Below are 11,836 nucleotides of genomic sequence, written 5' to 3'. Positions count from 1 at the left end.
GGAAGATCAACATAGCCTACTGATGAATGTAATAGTGAATAAAGTCAAACTCACTCTGGAGGCAGGGTTGATCTAACTTAGATCGAGAGTGTTGCAAGGCCCCTTGAAAGAGACAGTCACACTTGAACTTAACACTGCACGGAGAATGACTGTGGACCAGGTGCAGAGCCCTCTCCTGGAGAATCTCAATGACTGCCGAAGAATAACTGCACCCGAGGGTGAATCACACGACTGCTGTATTGTCAGTTGATTCCCATCAACGCGGCAGGAATAGTACGAATGGCGCCCGAACCCGCAGTCAGGGGCTCATCTGACACTGGGACGAAGTGGAATCAAACCCCCTGGAGAAGGGAGTCTCACTCCTTTTGTTTCACTCCACTTCGGAATCAATTCGGGCATTAATACAGTTTACACTACACAAGTTGGCATGAAGCTGAAACCTACTTGTTAAACTTGCAGTGTAAACAAACAGCAGCACGCTCTCAAGCCAACTTTAAATGTCATCATTGCAAAGCAAAATATTTTCTCTCGTTTGAGTGTGACTTCCTACACTGAGTATATATCGAGTAAATTCACATGGTCCTTATACATATTTAATTCAATATAAACACCAGGAAAGTGCATTTGATTCAAACTCAATCGGATCCTTGATATTAGAAGGGATTACTGTATCATCGGCTTGATTTCTAATGACATCATCCCAGATTCCACCAGACCCTATTCGAAGCACCCATTTATTTGGAGCTAAATTGTACAGTGGATTACAATTAAGTTTGTGCTGTAGTATAATCCAGTAACCTGCTAAAAAAGACATTTGTGCTGTGAAACAAGTACCGAGTTACTTTGAATTGCCTTGGGTTAATTTAAAATAATTCCCAATAATGTTTCGAAATGAATACATTAACAATGCAATGCCGTCGACAACTTGAGGCAGCAAATCTGATGCAGGTAGTCATTTCAAATCACTCCACCTGGGGGATTGAAGATGGACAATAGCAGGACCCGCAGAATCATTCCCAATACTTAGATCAATCAATACTGCCCATCCAGTGTGTAGCACTTCCGATTTACACATCTTAACAAATTATTATGTACACACATTACAATATATATTTACTGTTTTAACTGCATTTGGATTGAAGGAATATTATATTTTCCTGAACGATGACATATTGTCATTTCACTTGCTGTCTGTGTTCCAATCGGACCACAGTCCTGGGTGAACCATTAAACTTGAAAAAATGAGCAAGAGCCTTTGACAGTATCTTCTTGTCACACGAAGGAAGCAGCTACAGCCTGGAAAGAGTTAAAGGTTGAGCTAATGAGAAGTGAGAGATTGAAACGAGCAGGGAAAGAATTTAACCCCCTGGTGCTGAAAGGTGAGCCTTATCACGTGGCACACCTTGAGATTTTTTTTTAAAAGGGCTGATGTTGCTTAGAAGGAGTTCATCTGCCAACCTGGCTGGAGCATCGTCAGATGGTCGGCATTCCCTGCGCATCATCGGAGCCGATCAGCCTTGCTCCAAACCATGCCCAGGTCAGGCAGCAAGAACAGGGCTGCTCTGGAAGCGGCGGATTACTCTGGTGACGAGGATGACATTTGCGACCCGCCAGAGAACGGCGAAGCGGCTAAAGAGCAGAGGAACAAGTCGAAGTCTTTCAAAAGCCACGCGGACAGCTGCCCACAGGAGGCTGAAGAATCCAAGGCGAAGAAACGCACCAGACCCGTGCGATCCAAAGCCAGGAGAATCGCTGCTAACGTCAGAGAGAGGAAGCGAATCCTGGACTACAACCAAGCTTTCAACGCGCTGCGATTGAGTCTCAAGCATGACCTGAATGGCAAAAGGTTGTCCAAGATCGCCACTCTGAGGAGGGCCATCAACAAGATCTCCACTCTGTCCATGTTCCTGCGTTCTGCTCCTGCTACTGCCCAGAGATGGACATGCAATCACACCGAGTGTCAGAGTTCAGCCGAGGAGCCGAGGATGGGGGACTCTTGCCTTCAAGCCTACCAGATCCCAATCGAAAGCTGCTCCTTGCCTCCAGAGGCATCCTATGGTGACCCGAACCACCTACCCACCTGTTCCTCACCTCACTATTCCAAGTGCGCGCCTGAAAGTCCCTTCTACTTCCACCAGCCTCCGAACACCAGCTCAAAGGATGAGTGTTTGATGCCCAGTCCACAATATTACTCAAGTGGGAACTACCAGCTTGGAGTTAGGACAGCTTGCCACCAAAATCACGTGGAGACCTTTGTAGACTCCTCTTCGGTACCATTAACTTGGCAATTCAATTATTTCCCAGGAACTAACTACCAACAGACCCTCCCAATGCATTGAACAAATGCTTGTGTGTTTTTATAAAAAGGATTTTTTTTATTCAACTGTGATATCGGTGTTGAGATGTAAGTTTGTGTTTAGGGATCCTCCTCAAAACAGTCTTTCTCTGATTCCCGGGAGAAAGTGAGAACAGGTTATTATTTAAAGTTGTAACATCTTCAAAATCTAAACAAGGTGCTTTGAATCCTGACTGCATTTGTAAATCACTAAACGATTGACTGGCAGTTCTGTGATTATAAATCACTTAAATTCACAGGGATTGGCGGTTGCCCATCCTTCTCAGCATTAACATAATTAAAACGGCACCATGAGAAACGGGTTAACAGGTCGTTCATTTCACTGTAGTCTGAGTGCTACCGCTGGGACAAGATGGTTGTCGCATTTGTTCACATAACTGCAGTCAATGCACTTCAAAAGGTGAATCATTATTATGTGCAGCGCTTTGAGACTCGTATGAAGAAGGTGCTATATAAATGCAATCATTATAATAACAGGTCGATGACATGATAGGGCAGCTTTAAGATGTAAGCGAGGCCCGTACAAACTGTAAAGAATGCAGTTTGATGAGACTGCGTGTCCCCTGGTGTGTTATTAGTGAAACTGCAAACATTCTTCAATTGTTGTATCATGGCGATCTGAAATCTGTATAGGTACTTTGGATCGAAACGCTGTGTCACATTTTAGTTACTATATCGGAAGTATGTTTACATATTATTTAACGTGTCCATCTTCTCCCTGCTGCACAATCTTTAAAATGACACCAATGCTCAATATATGAAGAATAAAACCCGTTTTTTTTTAAAAATGAGACTCGCTGAACAGTCTTGAAGTTTTTCTCGTCCAAAACGATCTTTACAATATGAAATGTATTAAAAAAAAACTGAACCTGCAGGACGCCATGGTTCCAATATCTGAAATATTACAGGGCGCAAGGAATGATCATAGAGACAAAGTCTGACATGATAGCACTGTGCTAAAAAGCAATCAACGAACACCTGCAGCCTTCATATAAGATTGTAAATGTATTTTACCAGGGTATCCATTTCTTCACTCACCTAGCTTGTAAACATTGGTAGTCGCGACATCATAGATTTGTTTTTCTATAGTCTGCGGGGACATAACAATTAAAATGCATTACATCCTGGTTGATTTCCACCATCTCCATTTATGTCATTCAGTCCATTTTAATCATTGACCCCCCCCCACCCCCCGCACCCCACCCCTCCTCTCCCTCCCTCTCGGTCGTCAACATAAGTTGTTGGAAATGGGATTGTGTTGGTTTGATACATTTTAAAGAGAGAATCTCATCGGACTTTTTTGGGGGGGGGGAATCAAGCGGTCATAAATAATTATTAATTTAGAGGACTCTTGAATTTCTTTCTGTTTACTTCTGTTTTTTTTAAATTGTTGGAGCAGTGAATTTGGGGCTCACGTGGAGTGTTTATTGATTCCAGAAGGCGCTGACTGACGGAACACTAACTGATATCACCACGAACACAAGCCATTTCAGTTCAGCAGCGTTAATATCAATTTCCTTTTTATTAAAAAAATCAACCGAAGAGCGGAGCGAAATCAGAGAAGTCAAAGTTGATCTAAATTCTTCTTGATTTTTAAAGGGACTCCTGATGGCAGGATATCCTTTTTGAATACATGGACAAAAATAGAGAAGGAATTGAATGCCTTTTAAACAGGTCCAAATTAAGTTGCATTCAATTTTTTAAAGAAAAAAAGTAAAAGGTAAAGTAAGATATTTGAGCCCATGCATAAAAATGCATTATTTTCAAAATGTGCAACTCATTGTCCCTCTTATGCAAGGATTCTTTAAAAAAAAATACATTTGACGATAACAACACAATATTCTTGGTTATTTAACATTATATCTGTATATCATTGTCTGGAGCGCCTTGGGTCGTTGTTACTACGTTAAAGGCGCTATATACATGTAAGTTGTTGTTGTAGAGGATTCAATGTAACAATCTATAGAAGCAGCATTTTTTTTAACATCCCCAGTCCCAGCAGTAAACAAAGGATAGTTTCAGCTTTTGTAAGGTATTCATTTTTTACAGACATACACGGAAGTGGACGGACTATACCATACACACGGATGTTATCATTTTTAGGAAGTGGATGTTGACATATTTACCTTATGTTTCATACATCGTACCATAAACAGTAATTGTGGCTATTTAATAATCTGAAAAATAAGGAATGTAACTCACATAAACACTATTTCTCCCAAGGACTTTGACTGGGAAACGTTGCAACAATTTATTTTGAAAATGGTTTACTAAACAAAACAATCTGCCTAGGCTAGGGGGCTCTGCACTTGGCCTTAATGTTTGGGGGGGGGGGGTGGAAAGTGAGCTGGAAGCTCCCTTCCCGCCCCTGGTCGATGTGCAGTGATTACTGTTGGAAAGTGTGTAGGTGTTGTCATCAGGTGAGGAGAGGCATTGAGTCGGGCTGTGATGCCCACCTTGTGCAAATAGCCCGCTGTCATTCACTATTTAGGGTCACACATAAAGAAGGGCCAAAGGGCGATGGTACAGGATCTGTACCTGACTGCAGCTGAACCTCCCTTTAAATAGCCCTGAGCTGGACCGCCCATGGTTTGTGGGCAGGTTAAGGAAGCCGCGCAGATAACACAACAATGGCAGTGGGTGTTCTGACCCCTATTTGAATATTGTCATTCGGCCTCCACCTGTTTCCAACAGTCGCGGCGGGTGCCTGAATCGAGGCCTGTCCATTAATTGGACCGGGCCGACTTTCAGCGGTAAGTCGACCTCCCCCCCCCACCACCCCCCAACAATTATCGTCTCACTACCGCCCCATTTTGGGGTGCTGGTAACATGACAACTGCCCCCCCCCCATGTATCTTATTCCAATATAAAATGACAATGGTAAAGCTTAGATAGAAAAACTCGGATAAGGTTAACAAAGAAAAACAGATGGAGCTCCCCGATGGCTCAGTCGGTAGTGAGAAATCTGTACGTAAGCCATAGAGACACAATTGCAGGTTCGATTCCTGGTCCGTGCTAGTTAGTTGGTCTTGGGCTGGCTGATGTTAGGAGTGCTACAACTGGGCTCAGCATCCCTAGGGTCGGGAAGGGAACATCATTCACTATTGCCACCCCTCCATCACCATCAGTTGACACTTGCTGGAATGTGCGTGTATATGTAAGATGGGTGAACCGAAGATCAGGCTCAGCTGTGATGCCGCCAAAGTTGAATACTATCCTCACTGTCTTGGCTTTACATATGGAGCATGGCAACTTTGTAGAGCCACTGGAGTATGACTGACACCCGAAGAACTGTATCCGAGCAGAAGTAAATACACGCAGGAGAAAACGGGCGTCTTTCGGATGAGACGTTAAACCGAGGTCCCTGCTCTCTCAGGTGGATGTAAAAGATCCCATGGTACTATTTTGAAGAAGAGCAGGGGCGTTCTCCCCGGTGTCCTGGACCAATATTTATCCCTCAACCAACATCACTAAAAACAGATTAACTGGTCATTATTACATTGCTGTTTGTGGGAGCTTGCTGTGCGTAAATTGGCTGCCACATTTCCTACATTACAGCAGTGACTACACTTCAAAAAGTACTTCATTGGTAAAGTGCTTTGGGACATCCGGTGGTCGTGAAAAGCACCATATAAATGCAAGTCTTTTAAAGGGGAAAAAAGTTGGCAAAAGGCAAACAAATTAACAAACAAGACTAGCGATATGATAAAAGTCAAAAATAAAAGCTGATTTGGAGTGTATTTGAAGTTGCAATAGACTCATGGGCCCTGTGAACCACTGGCCCATATTTATCCCAACATCGCTAAAATAGATTACCTGGTCATTACCTCACCGCTGTTTGCGGGATCTTGCTGTGCGCATATTAGCTGCTGCGTTTCTTACATTACATGAGGGGGTTGATGTATGAGGAAAGGTTGAGTAGATTGGGCCTCTACTCATTGGAATTCAGAAGAATGAGAGGCGATCTTATCGAAACATAAGATTGTGAGGGGGCTTGATCGGGTGGATTCGGTGAGGATGTTTCCACTGATGGGTGAGACTAGAACTAGGGGGCATAATCTTAGAATAAGGGGCTGCCCTTTCAAAACTGAGATGAGGAGAAATTTCTTCACTCAGAGGGTAGTAAATCTATGGAATTTGCTACCCCAGAGAGCTGTGGAAGCTGCAACATTAAATAAATTTAAAACGGCGATAGACAGTTTCCTAGCAGATAAGGGAATTAGGGGTTACGGGGAGAGGGCAGGGAAGTGGACGTGAGTCTAGGTTCGGATCAGCCATGATCCTATTGAATGGCGGAGCAGGCCCGAGGGGCCATATGGCCTACTCCTGCTCCTACTTCTTATGTTCTTATTACAACAGGCACTACACTTCAAAAGTACTTCATTGGCTGTAAAGTGCATTAGGGCACCTCAAAGTAATGAAAGGCGCTGTCTAAATTCTTGCTTCATTCATTCGTTTAAGTTCATTTATAAGCTTCACTCTCAGTACCAAACTGTTTGATTACAGCCTTCTAATACATGCAAGCTATGATATTTCCATGTACTATTCAGTGATATCAAAGTCCATATCATTGCAGAATGACTGGCGTACATGGCTTTAGGTACCTGCCATCAAAACACACCACACAACCTTGCTATTGATTCTGCAATAATACAGATTGGATAAGTAAGCAATACAAAAATCAATCTGGTCAATTATATATTATTGAATAACGCGTACAGATAGTTATTAGATGGCAGTTACACTTCTCTGAGGAGCCAGAAAGAGAAACTATAAATGCTGGATGTCTGAAATAAAACCAGAAAGTACTGGAAATACACAGCATCCATCAGCATCCGAAAAGGCATCCTGGCAAAGGGTCTACACCTGAAACATTAACCTTTCTTTTGTCCTTTCAGACTTTGACAGACCTTTTACGTATTCGCAGCATTTACTGTTCTTTTTCCTCAAGATTCAAAGTTGATAAACCATTAAAACTTCAAGCAAAGGCTGCATATTAATTTGTTCATACTGAAATGTAGGACTTTAATGAGCCTCATTGTCCTCTCAGCGCAATGTTACAAAGATCAACAATGCTTGATAAGCTTTTTCTTACATATAAGAAATCATGCCAAATTCTGAGGCTAAAAGTCGCGCATTAATATTTTAGGAACCCATTCAGTCAAGCATTTGCACTGATGCACTCAGCTTGGAAACCAAATATAAAATTGGTCAAATATATAGACAATACCAAACTAGGAGGGGAGGTGGATACAATGAGGCAGTCCAGAAATTACAGGAAATGTTGGACAAAATTAGCGGGCAGAACAATAGCAGATAAAATTTAATGTAGATAAGTGTGAACAGAGGAAGTAAAAATGGACTGTGTTGAAACTGTGTTACACGAATTGTGTTGAAATAGCGAAGGCTGAAGTTGAAAAGAGACCTGGGTATCTCAGTGGACTTAGTGGTCAACCTTTTGAACCGATGCAAAGCAGCAATCAACAAAGCCGTTAGAATATTGAACTATTAAAACAGTAGACTATGGGAGTGAAATTGATGTTGGGTGGTAGCGCGAAACTGGCAAGACCAAATTGTCAGCCCGTTTTACATCTCGCCTGATTTTCTTCTCCATTGAAGTCAATATCAGTCGGCGTATAAAACAGGCTCCCAATTTGCTATAGCCTGTTTCGCGCTGCCGCCCGAGGTTAATTTCCCCCCCCCCCCCCCCTATAAGTCCAGGCAAGCTGCAATCAAACTGCACAGCGCTCTGGTCAGACTGCACCCTGAACATTGTGGCAAGAACCGATCGCCGAAATACAAAGGAGATATTCAAGCAGTGGAGTCAGTGCAGAGAAATGCCATGAGACTGACCTTTAGAGTCAGGGGTAATAAAAGCAGAAAATGCTGGAGAAACTCAGCAGGTCAGGCAGCATCTGTGAAGAGAGAAACAGAGTTAACCTGAAACATTAACCCTGTTTCTCCCTTCACAGATGCTGCCTGACCCGCTGAGTATCTCCAGCATTTTCTGTTTTTATTTCAGATTTCCAGCATCTGCAGTATTTTCTTTTTGTTTTAGAGTCAGGGGTCTGAGTTATGAAGAAAGTTGGGTTTTTCAGCCTGGAAAAGGGGTGTCTGAGAGATGATCTTGTAATGGTTCATAAAATAAGGGCAGGGAAAAGATAAATCCAGAATATTATTTTTAATTAAATTGTGAGAGTAGGACAAGGGGAGTCAGGTTCAAACCAGTAAACGGTAACTTTAGGACTGGTATCGGGAAGGTTCACTTCACACAGAGTGTTAACATTTGGAATGGACTTCCAGATAGAGTGGTGGAGGCAGAAACCCTGAGAGCATTTAAGAAATAATTAGATGCAGCAGTGGGGTGACTTTAGGGTCTTCCTGGATGTTTGAATCAAGGTGACCAAATGGCCTTCCTCTTCCATTATCTTGTGATCTTGTGAAATAGAACAATGGTTTTGTACCTTAGTTTAAAAACAAAGACTTGCATTTATATAGCGCCTTTCACAACCACTAGACGTCTCATAATGCTTTACAGCCAATTAAGTACTTTTTTTTTGAAGTGGAGTCACTGTTGTAATGTGGGAAACGCAGCAGCCAATTTTGCACAGAGCAAGCTCCCACAAACAGCAATGTGATAATGACCAGATAATCTGTTTTTGTTATGTTGGTTGAGGGATAAATATTGGCCAGGACACCCAAGCTAACTCCCCTGCTCTTCTTTGAAATAGTGCCATGGGATCTTTTACATCCATCTGAGAGAGCAGACTGGGCCTCAGTTTAACGTCTCATCTGAAAGACAGCACCTCCAACAGTGCGGCACTCCCTCAGCAGTGCACTGAAGCATCAGCTGAGCTTTATGTGCAAGTCCCTGGAGTGGGACTTGAACCCCCAACCTTCTGACCCAGAGGCGAGAGTGCTACCCACTGAGCCACAGCTGACACTAATGATATCATATAGGGATTTCTATAAGTTATAACTGAAGAATTATCCTGTTTATATATTTTTGAAATAAAGTGAAGACATCTAAGGACTTTATGGTACATTTCCCATCAAACTTCAGATTCCTGAAATTAGCGTTAAAGCGATGGGTCTGACTAAGCGGATAAATAATGCAGAAAAAGCAAGCTGGTCTTCATAAACAAGGAAACGAATTAATATTCCATTATGTTTACGCTCTAACTGGATATACTTCCAGCTGATTTATAATTTACTGCATCAATACTACTCTAAATTAACTCAACACCACTTCCTTTGATTTGATTCTCCTATCCTGCTTTCCTTTATTTTCTTAAAATTCCAAACACCTTAGGTTATAATCTGTCAAAAATTACAGCACGTTTTGAAAGAAAATGGCAGTGGATAACAGCACTTCATAAACTTCAAAGAAATAAGGCATTAAAATTATGATGTTTCTACATGTCCTTACAAGAATAGTCTTACTTTTTTAAGCAAACTGAGAACATATTCACTTTTACAAACATGGAAAGTGAAAACATCCACTTAACTCAAGAATGTTTTTGTAAATTTAGGAATAATTCAAATTTATTTTTATAATCTCCTTGAATTATAATCTTATTTGATGTTATTTATATATTTGAAAAGAAAATAGTCCTCGTTTCAGTCTCATCTTTTATATATAACTTTTAGTCATATTTTAATTTTGGTCTTGAATAAAGTTTTATTCAAAAACATCATTTTTGCTTTTCATTTCTTCCATCTCCTCTTGTCAGGAATTTTTTTTCTAAATTATGTTTTAAAAACTGTCAGAATTGCTGTTTAAATTATCACAGAACTCTTAAGGCCACAAGAAACCCTAAGAAATAATAAACCGGGGCTTGAATGACAATGAGACTTTATTCATCCATCATTTTCAATCGACTTAGTTGGAATTCAGCAATGTAGAGGATACTCAAGAATGTTGACACAAGTTTGCTAAAGTTAAGTCATGTTTGACAAACTTCATAGGGTTTTTTGAAGAAGTGATTTATTGGATAGCTAAAGGGAATGCACTAGCTGTGGTTTACATGGCTCTTCAGAAGCTTTTCAATAAGTTGTCTGACAGGAGGCTTGTTAGAAAAATCCAGGAGTATGTTGTAATTGGAAAAGTAACGGTATGGATAAAAAGTTGGTTGTGGACAGGAAACACAGCAGTAGGTATTACTTGAATTGGAGAAGGGGTGAAGCTGCTGTGACTAGGGGTCAGTGCAGGACACACTTTTGTTCTCTCTCTCCCTCTCTCTCTCTCTCTCTCTCTCTCTCTCTCTCTATATATATATATATATATATATACACATTTATATATATAAAAATATACAGATAATTTGGATTTTCATATAAGCAATACAATTGTGAAATTGAAGGATGTTACAAAAGTAAGGGATTTAGAAAACAACATAGAGAATTGTAGGAACATAGGAACGTGGGAAAAGAAGTAGGCCATATTTTTTTTAATTCACTCCTGGGATGTGGGCATCACTGGCAAGGCCAGCATTTATTGCCCATCCCTAGTTGCCCTTGAGAAGGTGGTGGTGAGCCGCCTTCTTGAACCGCTGCAGTCCGTGTGGTGAAGGTACTCCCACAGTGCTGTTAGGGAGAGAGTTCCAGGATTTTGACCCAGCGACGATGAAGGATCAGCGATATATTTCCAAGTCAGGATGATGTGTGACTTGGAGGGGAATTTGCAGGTGGTGGTGTTCCCATGTGCCTGCTGCTCTGGTGAGGTGCTGCCGAAGAAGCCTTGGCGAGTTACTGCAGTGCATCTTGTAGATGGTACACACTGCAGCCACGGTGCACCGGTGGTGGTGGGTGTGTATGTTTAAGGTGGTGGATGGGGTGCCAATCAAGCGGGCTGCTTTGTCTTGGATGGTGTCGAGCTTCTTGAGTGTTGTTGGAGCTGCACTCATCCAGGCCCCTCGAACCTGTTCCCCCATTCAATGAGATCATGGCTGATCTGTGACCTAACTACATATATCTGTCTTTGCCCCATATCCCTTAATACCTTTGGTTAACAAAAATCTATCAATCTTAGATTTAAAATTAACAATTGATCCAGCATCAATTGCTGTTTGTGGAAGAGAGTTCTAAACTTCTACCACCCTTTGTGTGGAGAAGTGTTTCCTAATTTCACTCCTGAAAGGTCTGGCTCTAATGTTTAGACTCTGCCCCCAGTCCTAGAATCCCCAACCAGCAGAAATAGTTTCTCTCTATCTACCCTATCTGTTTCCCTTAATATCTTGAAAACTTCGATCAAATCACCCCTTAACCATCTAAATTCCAGGGAATACAATCCTAGTTTGTGTAATCTCTTCTCATAACTTAACCCTTGGAGTCCAGGTATCATTCTGGTAAACCTACGCTGCACTCCCTCCCTAAAGGACTTTAAGAAGATATAGAGAGGTTGATGGGCAGACAGGTGACAGGTGCAATTTAATGTGGAGGAGTGTGAGGTAATACATTTTGGGAGGAAAGACAAAGATT

The 11,836-nt window shown here is 41.7% G+C and overlaps 1 protein-coding gene across 1 annotated transcript; it reads left to right on the top strand.

The window, feature by feature from the left end:
- The first annotated feature begins 1,529 nt into the window (after window positions 1–1,529).
- Window positions 1,530–2,339, top strand: LOC147102469 (class A basic helix-loop-helix protein 9-like). The gene has a single exon (XM_085965117.1). It carries the CDS (start codon window positions 1,530–1,532, stop codon window positions 2,337–2,339), a length of 810 nt encoding a protein of 269 aa, XP_085821243.1.
- The last annotated feature ends 9,497 nt before the right edge of the window (window positions 2,340–11,836 follow it).

The sequence above is a fragment of the Somniosus microcephalus genome, chromosome 22 (genome assembly GCF_052327205.1).
Source record: "Somniosus microcephalus isolate GS21.2 chromosome 22, FLI_Smic_1.0, whole genome shotgun sequence".
In the NCBI taxonomy this organism is placed as follows: Eukaryota; Metazoa; Chordata; class Chondrichthyes; order Squaliformes; family Somniosidae; genus Somniosus; species Somniosus microcephalus.
The sequence above is the reverse complement of the archived record's forward strand: the minus strand, read 5'-3'. Positions and strand labels throughout refer to the sequence as shown.

Bases quoted from the DNA above. Each gene is read 5' to 3' on its own strand.
- LOC147102469 (XM_085965117.1), top strand. From the start codon at position 1,530: ATGCCCAGGTCAGGCAGCAAGAACAGGGCTGCTCTGGAAGCGGCGGAT.